The 20154-nt window shown below is 35.1% G+C and overlaps 1 protein-coding gene across 1 annotated transcript in view; it reads left to right on the top strand.

Moving 5' to 3' along the window:
- Positions 1-20154, top strand: part of FBXL13 (F-box and leucine rich repeat protein 13) — a 241176-nt gene that overhangs the window by 78275 nt on the left and 142747 nt on the right. The window contains exon 9 of the mRNA XM_016145844.2: positions 2056-2188. Coding sequence (XP_016001330.1) covers positions 2056-2188 — 133 coding nt within the window. The remainder of the gene's footprint in view (positions 1-2055; positions 2189-20154) is intronic.

The following is a 20154-nucleotide window of genomic DNA, read 5'->3' on the forward strand; positions in this document are numbered from 1 at the left end:
GGGGTGGAGGGACATGGGACTCCTTGATCCTCAGATTGGGAAGGGGATTCTGCAGCCAAGATAGCTTTTGTGATTCTCAATTGTCACATGCAGTGGTGGGACTGGGCCATTCTGCAACTTCACTTCTCAAGCAGCTTGAGGCAACCTGTTATTTTTGTTCCTAGTTGTAGGGCTTCTGTTCAACCAGACCTCAGGTGACTTCACATGCTGGTTGCTCTGTAGTTTTGTTATAATTTTGGTGTGGTTGTGAGAGAATGCGTGCACAGCCTCTACCTCCTATGCTATCTTGAGTTCTCCTAATCTTTGGCATTTTAATACGATGTGTCCTCATGGGATCCTCTTTGGGTTCATCTTGTTTGGTATTCTTTGTGCTTCCTGGGCTTGTATGTTGATTTTCTTCACCAGGTAAGGGAAGTTTTTCATCATTATTTCTTCAAATAGGCTGTCAATTTCTTGCTCTCCCTCTTCTCCTTCTAGTACCCTATGATGTAAGCATTGGTACGCTTGCTGTTGTCCCAGAGGACCCTTAAATTATCCTCAAGCTGGGAAGGGGGAGGGCTCAATAAAGAAACAATGGATTCTGCCAGCACTCATGTCTGGGAGAAGCTGCACTTCCAGCCCTTGCCATGAAGCCAGACAATTTAGTTTCTCCCCCACATGTCCCTGGTGCCTTTCAAGCTGTTATTCCAGCACCAGAGCTCAGAGCAAGTGAGTTTGTCAGTGAATAATTCCGTAAGTGGGCCCTTTAAGAGGAATGCCTGGCACTCCAGCTGCACATCTCACTCAGCTACAATCTCTGCTGGTTTTCCAGAAGTTGTGGGGATTTCTCTTCCTAGCACTGGAACTCTGATCTGAGAAGCCTGGTGTGGGTCTGGGACCCTTTGCTCTTCAGGGGAAATCTCTGTAACTGAGATATCACTCCTGATATTTAACCGCCACACATGGCTGTTTGACCTGCCTCTTCAGCATCACCACCCCTCATACCAGTCTTGAGTTGGCTTTTTCTGTATGTCTTAGACTTTAGGTATCTTTTCAGTTAGACTTCAGGCAATTCTCAATGATGATTTTTATGTAGTTTAGTTGTAATTTTGTTGTTGTCATGAGAGCAGACCAGCATGGTGTTTATCTACTCTACCATCTTGACTAGAAACCCCCCAGCACTTCTGCCCAGAGAGCTCACTGGGTCAAGATGGGGAATATGTAATCACATGGCCTTGATGAACAAAGCCAGGATAGGAAATTAAATTTCATTATGCTCAGCAAATTTCTCTTTCCACAATTCCATGTTGCCCTTCATCTTTATTTTTGCCTTTATTTGCGAATACTCGAATGTGGCACAACTATGACAAACATGCAGAAGGAATTACTTTGTTTAGAAGACAAAGAAATTGGATGTTCATAAAGTTACCCTTTCTGCTGAAACTTATTATTAATACTGTGATATCAATGTTAGTGTTTATCAACAAGCCCTGGTCACTCAGATGTCACATAAACCTCTGCGCTCTTCAGTTTTACATACGATCAACCAGTACACTCAAGCTATCCTTCCTTTTTTTTTGAAATTACCTCTTTTAAATGATAAGTTATAAAAGGGCCATTATAAACCACACCCTCCAAATTGTCTTTCCCATAGTCATCATATTCTGTGCTTATGAAACAAGAAGCAGAAATATATGAATAATCAACCCAGAATGCATTGACATTGCAGTGGGGGTCAGCCTTGGGGCTCACCTGGGATGATAGGGGGGCATGTAGGCCACTCCATGACAATTGACCTAGGTTGGGGTGGTATAGGTATGAGGCTCCCACCATCACAGCTGTTAACCTGGACCGGACATTTTGAATCTGTTTGTAATTAAACCCAGGAATGACTACAAAACAATTTGTTCATTATTAAAGCTGGGAATGACCATGAAAAATGACAAAAAAAAAAAAAAACCTTCAAAATGAGTGATGAGATAAAGAAATGTTAGTCCTCAATAGTTTATAAATATTTAAAAATTTTACATGCAAAAGATCTTTTTATTTTTAATGTCTTTTGTTTCCCCTTTTTAGATTGATTTTTCCATGGTAAAAGATATGATCACAGATAAATATGTGGTGTCTACTTTGCAAAAGTGGCGTCTAAATGTGCTGCGCTTAAATTTTCGTGGTTGTCTTCTCCGACTGAAAACTTTGAAATATATTAGTAAGTATGTTAATTACAACTACTTGTCTTGCTTTCCTGTATTTTAATTAAACAAAAAAAGAAGAAAAGTAAAAATAAAATGGAAACTTCAGTTACGGGCCATAAGAATGCAAATTGTGATCATCTAAAAAGCTTATAATATAGTCAGCTCTTACTGGATTGTATCTCCTGAGGGCTGGTTCTTTGTCCATTCTAAGTGACCACTTTTCGGGGGGTCTAGCATTTGTCTATGTATCATCAATTTATCTTCTAAAAAATGCAACATAAGAACATATTCTCATTTAAAAAATTCTAACAATAGATAGCAAAAGCAAAAACCTCCTTTTATCTCCCTCAAACTCATTCACTTACTCAAAGGTACTCCATATTGTCAGTTTTCTAACAGTTTTTTTTTTTACAACATATCTACATATGTAATTAAAAATACACACAAAAAATTTAACATGAAAGGGATCATATTGCTTTATGTTTCTTTTGTATCTTAAACTTTTTTCCATGTCAGTACATATAGATAGATCTACTAAATCATTTTTAAGTACTTAAAATTATTTTCCTTAGTATGGATGTACCATAATTCATTTAATTTTTTTTCCTGTTCATAAAGATTGAGGTTTTCTTGAATTTTTTCCAAGCTACTTTGTACTTACACTGTGATATTTGTTTTTAACTGTCTTAGTTCAGGCTGCTATAATAAAATTTCATGGATTTGGTGGCTTATAAACAACAACTCATTTCTCACAGTTCTAGAGGCTGGAAGTTTGAGATCAGGATGCCAGCATGGTTGGTTACTGGTGAGGGCCCTCTTTCCAGTTGCAGACTGCCATCTTTTTGTTATATGTATCCTCAATTGGCAGAGAGAGGGTGAGAGCACTCTTTGAGTTTCCTTGTATAAGGGCCCTAATCCTATTCATGAGCGCTCTACCTTCATGACCTAATTCCCTCTTGAAAGCCCAACCTCCTAATAGCATCATATTGCGGGTTAGGATTTTTATGCATGAATTTTGGGGGGACACAAATATTTAGTCCATTGCATATATACTTGGAGGTGCATTTTTCACTGTTCACATGTATTTCTGGAAATGAGAGAAATTAGCTCAAAAAGTATACATCCATATTGATTTCACATGATCAGAAAGAATGCCCTAAACATATGTAAATATCAACATGAATGAGTCTAAAGAAATTAATGGGTGAAAGTAAGTTGCAGAATGATATATATAATTTAATACCACTTATACACAATTCTCAATATGCAAAATAATACCTTATATTTTGGAATAATTTCAATAATATGCATTTTTAAGGACCCCCCCCCCCCACACACACACCATGCACATATACACACAGAGAAAATTATAAAAATCATGCATGGGGATGAAAAACTGCAAATATAAGTCAGTGGTTACATCTGAGTTGGTGAGAATAGAATGAAATGGAGAAAAGGCTCACAAGGAATTTCAACTGTATTAGTATTTTTTATTGAAAAATAAATAAAATATACAAAATAGATTAATTCTGATTATTGCTGATGCTCAAAAAAGATATAGTTTTTTTGTGTGATATTGTTTCTAGTCATGTACTAAACTGTCTTGTCTTCTTGGTCGTATTGGTTTGTCAATGGATTCTCTTGGGTTTTCTAAGTAGACTATCAGATCATCTAGAAATAGTAACAGTTTTATTTCCATTCATTATTATTCTTACATCTTTTATTTCCTCTTTTTCAATAACATGAACATGCAGCTAACTTGTCTTGTTCTTGACTCCTATTTTCCATATTTTTAATGAGAATAGTGTTAATGTTTTTACATCTTTTAATTTCTCAGATACACTATACATAAGGATATAATGTTGTTCCCACTTTTACAGCACTTATTTTCTGCACATTATTCATTCAATCTTGTCATGTCTGCCTTTGAATTTTTAGGAACTGTTAATTTCTGATCCACCAAGACCATTCCTGCTTTGTTTTCCAGGGATATTATAGATTTTGAAACAAAATATTTCTTGGAATTTGGGCAGGAGAAGAAAGCTGATATGTACTTAGTCTGCCATCTTGAAACAATTTATTACCTTTTTAGTAATAAAAGTAAATGAAATCATTATAAACCTTATTGTGTTAGCTGCCAGAACATTCCCTCTGTTTCTCCCTCCTTATATATATGCATATGTATACACACAGACATATATATACACATATATATGGTATGTATAAAAAATATAATATTTAATAAATCTATGTTTTTAGAAGAAAGAAATAGACTCAAGATGCAACCTTTGAGGTTTTAGTTGACCTAACATTTTCATGACAGCAGTGGTAGTTGAACAGTGGAATGAGTTTCTAAGGAATGGCAGGGTTTGTAGCTCCAGAAACTTCAATTTATTTATTAATTGAGATAAAATTCACATAACACAAAATTAAAAAATTTAACTATTTAAACAGTAAAAGTCAGTGTTTTTTTAATATTCATAATGTTTTACAATTATCAGCACTAATTCCAAAACATTTCCATCACCCCATCCACCAAAAAAAACAAAAAACAAAACACCATATTTATTCTACCTTTTATTTCTTTTTTCACCTAATTTCTCAGTCTAGAACTTCCAATACAGTCTTGAATATAAGTAGTTAGAGCAGATTTCCTTGTCCTGTTCCCAATTTCAAAGGAAAGGTTTCTAGTCTCTCATCATTATGTAAGATGTTAGTTGCAGGTTTTTCATAGACACCTTTTTTGGACTGATAAATTTTCCCAAATTTCTAGTTTGTTGAGTGTTTTTTTTTTTAATAATGAAAAGGTGTTAAATTCTGTCAAGTGCTTTCTCTGCATTAACTGACTTTTTTTTTTTTATTAAATAGAAGGTATTGCATTGATTGATTTTCATATGTTGAACTGCCATTGCTTTATTGGGTTCAGGCTCACTTGTTCATGGTGTATAATTTTTGAATTTGTTGTTGTATTGTTTACTAATATTTTGTTGAGAATTTTAACATTTATATCTAAAAGGAATATTGGTCTATAGTTTTCTCGTTTTGCATGTGATGTCTTTGTCTAGTGTTATCAGGGTAAAACTGGCTTCATAGAAGCCAGATAGGAGGTCTTTTCTCCTGTTTTCTGGAAGAGTTTGAAAAGGGTGAGTATACATTATTCTCTAAATGTTTAGCAGAATTTGCCAGTGAAGTAATGTAGTCTTAGGTTTTTCTTTGTTGGAGGTTTTTGACTACTGATTTAATGTTTTGTTGTAGATCTATCCAGATTTTCTGTTTCTTCTTCAGTCAGGTTTGGTACTTTGTGTATTTCTAGGACTTTGTCAATTTTATGAAGGTAATCTGATTTCAATAAACAATTGTTGGAGTATAATTGTTAATAGTATTCTTTTATAATCCTTTTTATTCCTATAAAGCAAAGAGTAATAGCATTTTTATTTCTAATTTTAGTCTTCTTTCTTGTTTTCCTTGGTCAGTCTAACTAAAAGTTTGTCAACTTATTTATTATTTCAAACAATGAACTTTTTAGCTCTTTTTTATTGTAGTAAAATATACATAATGAAAATTACCATTTTAATCATTTTTAAGTGTACTATTCTCTAGTAGTGAGTACATTCACATTATAGTGCAACCATTATTACCATCCATTTCTAGAGCTTTTTCGTCTTGCAAAACTGAAACTTCGAACTATTAAACACTAACTGTGCATATAACCTCCTTTCTGCCCCTGCCAATCACTGTTTTACTTTCTATCTCCAGATTTGAGTAATCTGAGCACCTCATATAAATAGAATTATATAATATTTGACCTTTTGTAACTGGCTTACTTCATTTAGTATAGTATAATTTCTTTAAGGTTCACTCATATTGTAGCATTTCTCAGAAATTGACTGATTCTAGAAATATACATTCTTCTAGACTGAATTGGGAAGAAATAGAAAATCTGAAAAAACCAATAACTACTAACAGAATTAAACCAGTAATCAAAAAATTACCTCAAAACAAGTGTCCTGAGCCAGATTACTTCACACATGAATTTTATCAAATATCCAAAGGAGAATTAATACTTATCTTTCTCACACTGTTCCAAAAAATTCAACAGGAAGGAAGGCTCCCAAACTCATTTTGCAAGGCCAGCATTAACTGATACCAAAACCAAACAAAGATATTACAAAAAAGAAAATTATAGTCAATATCCCTGATGAACATAGATGCAAAAATTCTCAACAAAATATTAGCAAGCCAAATTCAGCAATATATTAAAAAGTTCATACACCATGACCAAGTGGTATTTATTCTCAGGCTGCAAGTCTGGTTCAATAGCCACAAATCAATTAATGTTCTACACCATATAAACAAAATCAAGGATAAAAATCATATGATCATATCATTAGATGCAGAAAAAGCATTTGACAAAAATCCAACCTTTATTTATGATAAAAACTTTCAGCAAAGTGGCGATGGAACATACCTCAACATAATTAAAGACATATATGACAGATCCACAGCTAATATCACATACTCAGTGGTGAAAAGCTAAATACTTTTTCTTTAAGATCAAGAACAATAAGGATGTCTACTTTAACTACTTTTATCCAATGCAGTATTGGAAGTTATAGCCACAGCAATCAGACAAGAAAAATAAATGAAAGCATTTAAATTGGAAAGTAAGATGTAAAACTATCATGATTTGTAGATGATATGATAGCATCATAGAGAATACTAACAATTCCACCAAAAAACTGGTAGAACTGATCAATAAATTCAGTACAATAGCAGGATATAATATTATTCAGAAATAAGTTGCATTTTTATAATGCAATAATGAATTATCTGAAAGAGAAATTAAGAAAACAATCCCATTTACAATTGCCTCAAAAAAAAAAAAATACCTGGGAATAAATTACACCAAGTAGGTAAAAAACCTGTATTCAGAAAATTATGAGACATTGAAGAAAGAAATTAAAGAAGATACAAAAAAAGAAAAAAAAGGAGAAAAGAATATACTGTGCTCATGGATAGGAAGAATTAACACTGTCAAAATGTTCATACTACCCAAAGCCATCTGTAAATTCAATGCAATTCTTATCAAAATTTATTATTTTTCATTGAACTAGAACAAATAATCCTAAAATTTATATGGAACCACAAAAGACCCACAGCAATCTTGAGAAAGAAGAACAAAGATAGTGGTATCACACTACCTGCATGGCACTGACAAAAAGAGACACATAGATCAATGAAACAGAATAGAGAGCCCAGAAATAAACCCATGTGTACATGGTCAATTAATCTATGGCAAAGGAGACAAAAGATACAATAGGTTAAGACAGTCTCTTTAATAAATGGTGCTGGGAAACTGGACAGACACATGCAAAAACAAAATGAAACTAGATCACTTTCTTACACCATATACAAAAATAAAGTAAAAGTGAATTAAAGACCCGAAGCCATAAAACTCTTAGAAGAAAACATAGGCAGTGAAGTCTTTGACACTGCTCTTAGCAATATTTTTTTGGTTATATCTCCTTGGGTAACGGAAACAAAAGAAAAAATAAACAAATGGGACTACTTCAAACTTAAAGGTTTTTACACAATTGTTATGCCCTGATTTGAAACCCCGCGAGCCACGAAGGAAACAACTGCCGATGCAATCACATGAGGGAGTTTATTAGTGAGCTAGCTTGGACCCAACTCCATACACAGCCAAAGCAGAATGCAGGAGAAGGGCCCCTTCCTTAATTTTACAGACATATTTAAAGGGAAAAACTACAGAATGGGGTGACAGGTCTTGGCGTTGCAGGATTGGTGGGCAGGTAGCCGCAGGGGAGGTCTAACTAGCAAACAATAGAAGGGGAATTCCAGGGCCATTCTTACAGGTTGACTGGGAGGGTGGCTACCTTTTCCATAGCATCCCCATAGTGATGGTCGCATAGTCATTTCCAGGAATTGGCTAAAATGGAGGCCTGTCACAAAATGGAGTTACTTTGGTTCTTCACAATGAAGGAAACTATCAACAAAATGAAAAAAGACAACCTACTGAATGGGAGAAGATATTAGCCAATGATGCATTAAATAAGAGATTAATATTCAAAATATATAAAGAACTTCACACACACATACACACACACACACACACACACACACACACACAACCTCAAAACCAATCTGATTTTTAAAAAGGCAGAGGACCTGAATAGACATTTCTTCAAAAAAGACATACAGATGGCCAATAGACATATGAAAAAATGCTCAACATTACTTATCATCTGGGAAATGCAGATTAAAACCACAATGAGATATCTCCTCACACCTGTCAGAATGGCTATCATCAATAAATCAAAAAACAAGTGTTGGCAAGAATGTAGAGAAAATGGAACCGTCATGCCCTGCTGATGGGATTGTAAATTGGTGCAACTACTATGGAAAACTGTATGGCGTTTCTTCAAAAAGTTAAAAATAGAACTATCTTATGACCTAGCAATTCTACTTCTGGATATTTATCTGAAGAAATCCAAAACACTAATTCAAAAGAATATATGCATCCTTATATTCATTGCAGCACGATTTATAATAACCAAGATGTGGAAGCAACCTAAGTGTCCATCGATAGATGACTGCATAAAGAAGTGGTACATATATACAATGGAATATTACTCAGCCATAAAAAAGAATGAAATCTTCCCATTTGTACAACGTGGATAGATCTAGAGGATACTATAGTAAGTGAAATAAGTCAGACAGAAATACCATATTATTTCACTTGCATGTGAATTCTAAAAAACAAAATAAATGAACCAACAAAACAGAAACAGACTTATAGATACAGAAAAATTTATGGTCACTATGTAAGAGGGGGTTTAGGAAGTTAGGTAAAAAAGGTGAGAGGGATTAAAAAGCACAAATTTTTAGTTATAGAAATAGTCATAGGGATTTAGTACAGCAGAGATTGTAGTCAATAATGTTGTAATAACTATGTATGATGTTAGATGGGTATTAGACTTATTGGGGTGATCGCTTCATAAGGAACATAAATGTCTAATTACTACATTGTACATCTGAAACTAATATAATATTGCATGTCAACTGTAATTGAAAAATAGATTAATTTTTTTAAATAAGCAAAGGGCAAAAAAATGGGTGTTCGACCAACTAATTTATATTTTCATTGATTCTCTCTATTGTTTTTCTATTTTTTAGTTTATCTCCACCCCAGTCTTTATTATTCTGCTTGCTTTGGATTTCACTTGCTCTTCACTTTCTAGTTTATTAAGGTGTAAGTTTAGGTTATTAATTTCAGGTCTATCTTTTTCTTTAAAATATAGACATTTATAGCTATAAACTTCCCTAGATTTTTTACCTGGTTCCATGTAAAGATATACTTCCTGATGCCTGAGCACGAAGTATGTTGGGAAGTTTGAGATGGACAGGAAATGGGCAACATGAAGTTGAAATTTGTGTAGGGAGTACATAGGGGGTCAAATAATGAAAATGCCTAAGTCAAACTGTATACTGTGCAATACGCATGTTGACTATTTGTTCATTATATCAGATAATGATATATCTTAAATATGTCACATATTTTGTATTTGTATATGAGGTTCAAGATAGCTTAAAATGTTGTCTTGCTTTAAGTTTTTGATATTTTGTTATGTTTTAAAAATATTTTATTTAATATTTATCTGGAAGTGTAATTCTCAGTACAAATGTCTGTATCATAGAAATAATTAAGCATGCAAGCCTGAGTAAACCTTGAGTTTTTAAGGAAGTAAATGTCATACCTATCTCATCTTTGTTATGTTTTTTTATTTGCCAGTGATTATTTAATAAAATCAGGTTTAATTCCAGCAACTTTGAGTATATCAGTGATTAAAAAAAAAAAAACACTCTTAAGAGATGTGTCAGCTTTTTAACCGCCCCTACCCCCAGCTAAGATTGGTTCATCTATTGGAGTGTTTAGAATTACACACATTTCTGTCAAGAAGTTTGACTTTCTGATTGGCCGATCTTTTGAACTACTTGGTTGAATGGCCACAAGAGTTGTAGTTGTAATCCTTATGTTTACAAAAACTTTAGAAGAAAATTAACTTTAAAATGTCATCTTAAAACATTTAAAAGATGAATGAGGGAAAGGCATGGAAATACTTGTTATAATATTGTAACAGTTAAGTGTGCAGTATGTTAACCTCAAAAATAAAATAGTTATTTTACCAGTAAAATGTGTTTATTCAAGAATAGCAGAGAATTACAGTTCGGGACAAGCAAGATATGGTGAGCCATAGGCAAGTCCAAGAGACAAAAGGAAGGTTAGCTTTTATTAGGTTTTAGGATAAAATTGATGAAAGTTGTTTTGAACAAAAATTCATTGAAGAATAAGAGTTGGAGGTTGTAGTGGTTTCTCATTCGCTGCATGAAATGATTACCAGTGTATTGTTGCTGAAGCAAGGAGAGATTTTCCTTTTTTTTTTTTTTTTAAAGCAGGAGATAAAATTTCTATGTGAAAAATGTCCTCCCTTATCAAAATAATTCTTATCTTCCTTCTTCCTCTGGGTTATTTAGGCTGCAATAAATGGTATATGTGTGAGTGCATCACCTTCTCAACTTTATTTTTTTAAATTTAATTTTATTACTAGTTTCAAGTATGCAGTACATTGGTCAGGCATTTATATAGTTTATAAAACGATCCCTCTAATTGCTCATTCTCTCCTCTGTCTCTCCATCTAGCTGTTACTTTAGTGCTAACTGCATCCACTATGCTGTGTTCCCCATCCTCTGTGACCATCTATCAACTACTAATCTGTACTTCTTTAACCCTTCACCTCTTTCTCCTAGTCCCCCAACTCCCCTCCCTTCTGGCCATCATCAGATTGTCCTTTATATTTGTGAGTCTGTTTTTGATTAGTTTGTTCTTTTTATTCCTTAGATTCCGCATATGTTATTTATCTTTGACTTACTTCACTCAGCATAAGAACTCTAGGTCCATCCATAGACTTCATTTTACATGAAGTTTCTTTTATGTGTTTTCACAACTATATGCTGAAACACTTTAGCAAACATTTGGCAAGGGTACAGAGAGTGATTTTTAAGTTCAGCAGTTGTGTTTTTGAGCCTGAGTAAAACAGACATTTTGGGGATGGAAAGCCCCACTTGACTATTGGCAGCTTTTCTGTACCCAGTCAATGTACGGCAAAATGAGAGTAGTTGAGAAGAAACTTTGACTTTTGAATACCTCTGGATTGCATGTTTATGTTTCTAGATTCATGGGATATAATATTAAATTTCTTAACAAAATTATAAACTAATTTTCCAGTTTGCCCACCACCACCTGAGATATTACTAATTTTAGCATTAATACTGATTTGTTAGTTATATATTACAGCCCCCTCCACTCATCAATACCCCGCCTCCTGTAGAAAGGAGATTTGATGTCTCAGAATTTTGGTAAGCGAAGTATGATTATTGAATTGCATCTATTTGCCAGAGTAGACATGTTCCAAATTCTCAGAAACAGACATTTATTGATTCAAGGTATAAGCTCCAAAGAAGAAAATGGTTAGTTGAATGAAAAATTTGAACTTATTAATGTTAAATGTCTTTCCTAAATAACCAGGCATTAGGTCAGTGGTGACTCAGGATTACGACTCAGGAGACCTCAGCGTACAGTATATTTTATTTACTTGAGAAAATTCAGAGAGTCTTAGGATTAGCTGGAAAGTTAAAAAAAGAAAAAAACACTTGAGTATCTATTCAAAAACATACATGTTCAAGTGTGTAGACTTCAGGGTTATAATATTTTTAACTAACATAAAATCTTATTTTTTAAGTCTCCTGAACTTCATCATTTATTGAACAGAAGGAAGAGCCAAAGGGAAGTTAAACTATCAAGTAAGAAACTGGCAGAAGTGCCTAATTATTCATTTAATCATTGATCAGCTATGCTTCCTTTAAAAAGTAAAAACTGATACAAAGGGGGACAAATCTTAAGCTTTCAAAAGCATACTTTAATTTTAGCCTTGGGAGATATTAGCAACTTCAACTGACTTATTTTTGGATAGTCTGGACCAATTTCTACTGCAATGTGTTCCAGAGTTTTATTTTCAACAGATCCCACAGGATGATACTGAATATAAAAATCAACCAATAAAATCCCCAACTAGTGTCCAAAATTAAACTATGAAGTAAGTTGGGCCCTTTCTCTGAATCAGATTTAATCTCATTTCTTTTCGAATCCCTCATGTTTGTACTGCATGCCTTCATCTCCTACTGAGGTTCCATCCAGGCTCTCTCCACCATCAACTCTTGGCTGTTTCAGGCCTCATATCCTTAATATTTTACACTGGGTGGTCATGAACATTAAGTGAATTTATTACATCTCTCTAGTAAAATTTCAAATTTAACAGTTGCCTTTAATATCTCATAGTGAATAATCTGAGGGTTTGCACTGAGAACCAGAATTCCAGTCTCCACCCCCGACCCGAACTACTGGTAAAATCGACATATAAGTGAGATCATATGGTATTTGTCTTTCTCTAGCTGACTTATGTCACTTAACATGCTTTCAAGGTCCATCCTAGATATTACAAATGGCAAGATTTCCTTCTTTTCTATAACTGAATAATATTTCATTGCATATATACACAGATAAATGAATAAAGAAAATGTGATATATATACATGCGCACAAACACCTAGGAATATATCTCTCTCACATTTTCTTTATTCATTTAAGTGTTGATGGACACTTAAATTGTTTCCATATCTTGGCTATTGTAAATAATGCTACATTGAACATGGGAGTGCATATATCTTTTCAAGTTAGTGTTTTCATTTCTTTGGGTATATGTACCCAGGAATAGGTTGGTGGACCATATGATAGTTCTATTTTTAATAATTTGAGGAACCTCCATACTGTTTTACATAGTGGCTGCACCAATTTACATTCCACCAATAGTGCACAAGGGTTTTCTTTCTTCACGTCCTTGCCCAAACTTGTTATTTGTTGTCTTTTTGGTGATAGCCATTCTGACAGGTGTGAGGTGATATCTCATTTTGATTTGCATTTCCTTGGTAGTTAGTGACATTGAGCATTTTTCATGCACCAGCTAGCCATCTGTATGTCTTCTTTGGAAAATATCTGTTTAGATCTTCTGCCCATTTTAAAATGTGATTCTCTTATTTTCTTTTTTTACTATTGAGTGTATGAATTCTTTATATATTTTGATTATTAACCCCTTATTAGATATATGATTTGCATTCAGTAGGTTGCCTTTTCATTTTGTTAATGCAGAAGCTTTTTTAGTTTGATATAGTCTCACTTGTTTATTTTTCCTTTTGCTCCTTTTGCTGTGTCAGATTTGGAAAAAACAATTATTGCTAAGAGCATGTCAAGAAGCTTACCACCTATGTTTTTCTCTAGAAGTTTTATGGTTTAAAGTCTTGCATTCGAGGCTTTAAAATCCATTTTGAGTTAATCGTGTATTTGGTCCAGTTTCATTCTTTCGCATATTGCTGTCCAGTTTTCCCAGCATCATTTATTAAAGACTGTCCTTTCTACATTGAATATTCTTGACTCCTTTGTCATAAATTAATTGAACATATGTAGGTAGGTTTACTTTTGGCTGTCTATCGTGTTCCATTTATCTATGTTTGTTTTTATGCCAGTACTGTATGGTTTTAATTACTATAGGCTTTGAAATACAGTTTAAACTCAGGGAGTATGATGCCTCAAATTTTGTTCTTTCTCAAAATTACTTTGGCTTTCAGGGGTTTTTTGGTTCCATACAAATTTTTGGATTGTTCTATTTCCGTGGAAAATGCCATTGGAATTTTAATAGGGATTTCATTGAATTTTTATATTTCTTTGGGTAGTATAGACATTTTAATAATATTAATTCTTCCAATCCATGAGCATTTAATATCTTTTAACTTATTTGTATTTTGATTACTTTCATCAATGTCTTGTTTTCAGTGTACAGATTTTTCACCTCCTTGGTTAAATTTATTACTAGCTATTTTATTCTTTTTGATTCAGTTGCAAATGGGATTGTTTCCTTAGTTTCTATTTCTGATAGTTTGTTATTGGTATATAAAAATGCAACCAATTTCTGAATATTAATTTTGTATCCTGCTACTTTACTGAATTCATTTATCAGATCTAATAGTTTTTTGGTGGAGACTTTAGGTTTCATCTACGTAGTATCGTACCATCTGAAAATAATGACTGTTTTACTTTTTCTTTTCCAGTTTGGCTGCCTTTTATTTCTTTTACTTGCCTGATTGCTCTAACTAGGACTTCCAATACTATATTGAATAAACTAGTGAGAATGGGCATCATAACTGGATGTTTAATTTTGTCAAATGCATTTCTGTACCTGGGAGTGATCATATAAGTTTTATCCTTCATTTTTTTATTATTATATTTTGTGTTAATTGATTTTTGGATGTTGAATTGTCCTTGCATCCCAGGGCTAGATCTCACTTGATCTTGGTGTATGATACTTTTACTGGATTGTTGAATTAGATTTACTACTATTTTGTGAAGGATTTTTGCATCTATGTTCATCTGGGATATTGGTCTAGAATTTTCTTCTCTTATGGCATTTTTGTCTGATATCAGTATCAGGGTAATGCTGGCCTTGTAAAATGATTTTAGAAGTGTTCCCTCCTCTCAATTTGTTTGGGAGAGTTTGAGAAGGATAGGTATTAAATCTCTTTGAATGTTTGGTAGAATTTACCAGTCAAGCTCTCTGATTCTGGACTTTTGATGATGAGGAGATTTTTGAATACTAGTGCAATTTTATTTATAGTTCTATTTCTGTTCATATTTTGTCTTTTTCCTGGTTCAGTCTGGAATGACAATACATTTCTAGCAATTTATCTATTTCTTCCAGGTTGTCCAGTTTGTCGATATATAATAATTATTCATAGTATTCTTATGATCCTTTGTATTTCTGTGGTGTTCATTTTCACTTCTCTTTCAGATCTGATTTTATTTATTTGGGCCCTCTCTTTCTCTTTTATTTTTAATGAGTCTGGCTAAAATTTTTTCTGTTTTGTTTATCTTTTTAAAGAACCATCTCTTAGTTTTATCGATCTATTGTGGTTTTGTTTTGTTTTGTTTTTAGAGTCTATTTCATTTATTTCTACTTTGATCTTTATTATTTTCTTTCTTCTACTCACTTTGGGCTTTGTTTTTCTTTTTCTAGTTTCTTTTAATGTAAGGTTAGATTGTTTGAGATTTTTCTTGTTTCTGGAAGTAGGCCTGTATCACTATGAATTTCCCTCTTAGAAGTCTTTTGATGTTTCCCAGGGATTTGGGGTCCTTGTGTCTCCATTTTCATCTGTTTGGAGATATTTTTTACTTTCCTTTTTGATTTCTTCATTAGTCCATTGATTGTTTAGTAGCATGTTGTTTAGCATCCACCTGTTTGTGTTTTTCTACTTTTTTTCTTCTAATTGATTTCTAGTTTCATTTTATTGTGATCAGAAAAGATGCTTGATGTGATTTCAATCTTCTTTAATTTACTGGGACTTGTTTGTGGCCCAAAATGTGGTCTATCCTGGAAAATGTTTCATGCTCACTTGAGAAGAATGTGTATTCTGCTCTTTTGCGGTACAATATTCTATAAATATCTATTAAGTTAATTTTATCTGATGTGTCATTTAAGGCGAGGGTCCCCAACCCCTGGGCCATGAACCAATACCGGTCCATGGCCTGTTAGGAACTGTGCCACACAGCAGGAGGTGAGTGGCAGGTGAGCCAGCAAATCTTCATCTGTATTTGCAGCTGCTCCCCAGTGCTAGCATTACCTCCTTGTCTCCACTTCAGATAATGAGGGCTTAGATTCTCATAGGAGCACTACCCCTGGAGCCAAAAATGTCGGAGACATATGGTTAAGGTCACTGTTTCCTTGTTGATATTGTCTGAATAATATATCCATTGATGTACATGTGGTGTTAAAGTGCCCTGCTATTACTGTTGATTTCTCCCTTTATGTCTGTCAATATTTGCTTTATATATTTAGATGTTCCTACATTGGCTGTATAGAAGTTTACAAGTGTTATATCCTCATGTTGGATTGATCCCTTTATCGGGTATGTATTTATTGCCATTTTGCTAATTGTTTTTTGGCATTTTAATTATGAAATGTCTTGGTGTGGGCCTCTCTGGATTTTTCTTGTATGGGACTTTGTGCTTCCTGGATGTGGATGTCTGTTTTCTTTACCAGGTTAGGAAAGTTTTAAGCCATTATTTCTTCAAATAGGTTTTCTTTCCATTACTATCTCTCTCTTCTCAATATGGGACCTATGATTTGAATGTTGGTATGCCAAATGTTGCCCCAGAGGTCCCTTAAATTATCTTCATTTAATTTTTTTCTCTTTTTTTTTCTGTTTTGATTGGGTGATTTCTACTTCCTTGTTTTCCAGCTTGCTTACTTATTCTTTTGCATCATCTAATCTACTGTTGATTCCCTCTAGTACATTTTTCATTCCAGTTATTGTATTCTTCAGTTTTGATTAGTTCTTTTATATTTTCTATCTCTTTATTGAAGTTCTCTATTTTGCTCTTGAATTTGTTGATCCACTTCATTTAGTCCTTCTGGGGTTTTGTCTTGTCCTTTCATTTGGACATATTTCTTTATCTCTTCATTTTGGCTATTTCTCTGTGTTTGTTTCCATCAATTAGGCAAAACAGCAAACTTTCCTGTTCTTGAAGAACTGGTCTTATTTAGGACCTTCCCTTTGTTGACTGCATGTGCCAGGATCTTTGGCAGGCCAAGTAGGGCTGGAACTACAGCAGGGTGGGCCATAGAGACCCAGGGGAAAGCCAGACTAGGTCCTCCTTGGCAGGTCTTTTGGAGCTGGAGTGGGCACGAGCAATGTGGAATCCCTGGGGCAAGCTTCGCTGGGGCCTGGAGCTTTAGCTAGAGTGGCTTTGGGCTATGGGGTGTGCCTGGTACAGTTTATGCAGCTCCACCTTGGCATGCCAATTGGAGCTGTAGTTAGAGTAGGCTCAGACCGCAAGGAGTACTGGTGGTAAGCGGCACTGTGGCTGCCTTGGCAGGCCAGCTGGAGCTGTAGTTGGAGCAGGTTCAGTCCCAGGGGAGTTCATGGGGGCAAGTCTGCCAGGATCCAGAGCTTTAACTGGTGTGGGTGTGAGTTGCAGGAAGTCCCAGGGGCAAGCCATGCTAAGGATCGGAGTTACAGCTGAAATGGGTATGTGCAGTGGGAAGTCCTGGGGACAAGCTGGCCTGGGGTGAGAGCTGTAGCTAGAACAGATATGAGCTATGGGGAATTATGGGGACAGCTGTGGAGCTAGTGTGAGCCTGGGTCTTGATGCACACTGAGATAGCTTTGGTTAGAGCACCTGGATTGTGCTCCTGCTCAAGCAATCAAGGTGTATTTGTAGGTGTGTGTGTGTGTGGAGGGGGAAGTATAACAAATAGCAGGACTAGAGAGAGTTACTGTAGTTCCCCATCCATTTGACAGATGCTCCAGGGTTAGTTAATGAATTTCCTTCCCATATTATCTAGTTGCTCTTTAAAATACTGTTTTCACTATGCCCCAGAGCAAGCGAGTTTGTGCAAGCTCTTCAGTGATCTTACCCTACTGACAGTTGGGTGTGTTGGGGGTGCAATTCCCACAATACCATGCCTCCATCAGTCCTACCCATTTCTGTGTGGTCTCTCTCCTTTGTGTGCGTGTGCATGTGGGCATGCGTGCACGCGCACAGAAGCTGTTCAGTCAGCCCTCAGTACTGCTTCATGGGTAATTCCTCTGTCTGTAGGTGAAGATTTGATATGTTCATGGGAGGAGGTGAGTTCAGGGTCTCTCTACACCACTATCTTGTACCCCTCCTTTTATTACTATTTAGCACCCTTTTTTCAGCATCACATCCCTTTAACATTTCTTATAAGGCTGGTTTTGTGATGATGAACTCCTTTAGCTTTTGTTGATCTAGAAAACTTTATCTCTACTTCAATTCTGAAGGACAATTTTTCTGGGTAGAGTATTCTTGGTGGGAGGTTTTTGTTTGTTTGTTTTGTTGTTTTATCTTTCAGCACTTTGAATATATTACTCCCTTCTGGTCTGCATTTTCTGCTAAAAAATCTGCTGATCATCTTACGGGACTTCCTTTGTATGTAAGTTGTTTTTCTCTTTCTGCTTTTAAGACTCCTTGTTCTTAACTTTTGATTTTTTTTTTGGTGGTTCTTTCATTTTTAAAAAATTTTAATTAGTTTCAAGTATACAGTACATTGATTAGACATCTATATAGTTAGTAAAATGATCATCCCAATTGCTCCCTCCCTCCCCTGACCCTCCACCTAGCCAAGGTATTGATGCTAATTGCATTTTCTATGCCATGCTCACCATCCTGTGACCATCTATCAGTTACAAATTTGTACTTCTTTAACCCTCTCAGCCCCCCGAAACCTCCTCCCCTCAATTTGTCACCAAATTGTCCATTATATTTGTGAGTCTGTTTTTTATTTGTTCTTTTTATTCCTTAAATTCCGCATATATGTGAAATGGTATAGTGTTTATCTTGCTCTGTCTGACTTAATACCTTCTAGGTCCATCAAAGCAACATCTTTTTCCATTCCCTTCCTTTTCATATGTAGGGGTCTTGTTTTCTTATCTTTTCAGCCATTCTATCTTTTGGCTGGAGTGCTTAATTCTTTTTCCTTTAAGGTACTTATTATTGATAGGAATGTAGTTGTTACCATTCTTTATTCCTGTTTTTGATACATGTTTTTTCTTCTTAAAGAAGACCCTCCAACATTTCCTGTAATACTGGCTTGGTGGTGACAAATTCCTTTAGCCTATTTTTGTCTGGGAAGCTCTTTATCTATCCCTCAACTCTAAATGATAGCTATGCTAGATAAATTATTCTAGGTTGTAGATCCCAGGTCTTTATCCTGTTGAATATTTTTTGACAAGCCCTTCCATCCTGCATAGTTTCTTTTGAGAAATCAGCTGCCAGTCTCATGAGTGTTCCCTTATAAGCAATTATTTCTTTTTCTCTTGCTGTTTTTAATATTCTTTCTTTGTATTTACCTTTGGCATTTTAATTATGATGTGTCTTGGTGGGGGCCTCTTTGGATCACTGATTTTTGGAATTCTCTGAGTTTCCTGGGGTTTTATGTCTACTTTCTTTACCAAATTAGGGAAATTTTCCCTCATTATTTCTTCAAACAGCTGTTTAACATCTTGGTTTTCTTATGTTACACCGATCAGACAAATATTTGGAGTCTTCATAGTGTCCCATATCCTCCTTAAATTATTTTTATAGTCTTGGCATCTTTTTTCTTGCCATTCTGATTGAGTGTCCTGATTGGCTTTCCCATCCTCTAGATAGGACATTTGATCCTCTTCTTTATTCACTTTGTTTATTTCTTTGTTTATTCCATTTACTATACTTTTCATCTCAGATAATGTGTTCTCCATTTCAGATTAGTTCCCTTTTATAATTTCCATTTCCATTTTCATCTCTTTGTTGGTGTTCTCTACATTTCCCAAAAGTTCATTGAGCATCTTTGTAACTAGTGTTTTGAACTCTGCATCTGTTAGATTACTTGACTCTATTATATCTGGATCTCTGTTCTGTTCTTTCATATGGTGTCTGCTTGTCTTCCCATTTTGCCTGCCTTTCTGTGTACTGAGCAAAGTTCCTAATTCTCCTGGTCTTATCAGTGTGGATTTGTGAAGCAGGTGTCCAATGGCGGCACAGTCCTGAGAGAGGTTCAGCTGCAGGCCAAATTTAGCCCAAGCCTCTACCCCTCTGGGGCCACCTGTTAAGATTCAACAAGCAATCCACAGATGCTGTGCTTATAGTTGCCTCAAAAGGCCACACCAGAAACCAAGGCCAGCTGCCTCCAGCAGTGTGAGTCTCAGCAAGGTGCATCTGACTCACTGAGTAAACACACCTGGATATGGCTTGGGTGGGGCCTGAATTGGGGTAGGCGGGGTTTCAGGGAATCCTC

Source organism: Rousettus aegyptiacus, unplaced genomic scaffold (assembly GCF_014176215.1).
Source record: "Rousettus aegyptiacus isolate mRouAeg1 unplaced genomic scaffold, mRouAeg1.p scaffold_m13_p_13, whole genome shotgun sequence".
NCBI classification, from domain to species: Eukaryota; Metazoa; Chordata; class Mammalia; order Chiroptera; family Pteropodidae; genus Rousettus; species Rousettus aegyptiacus.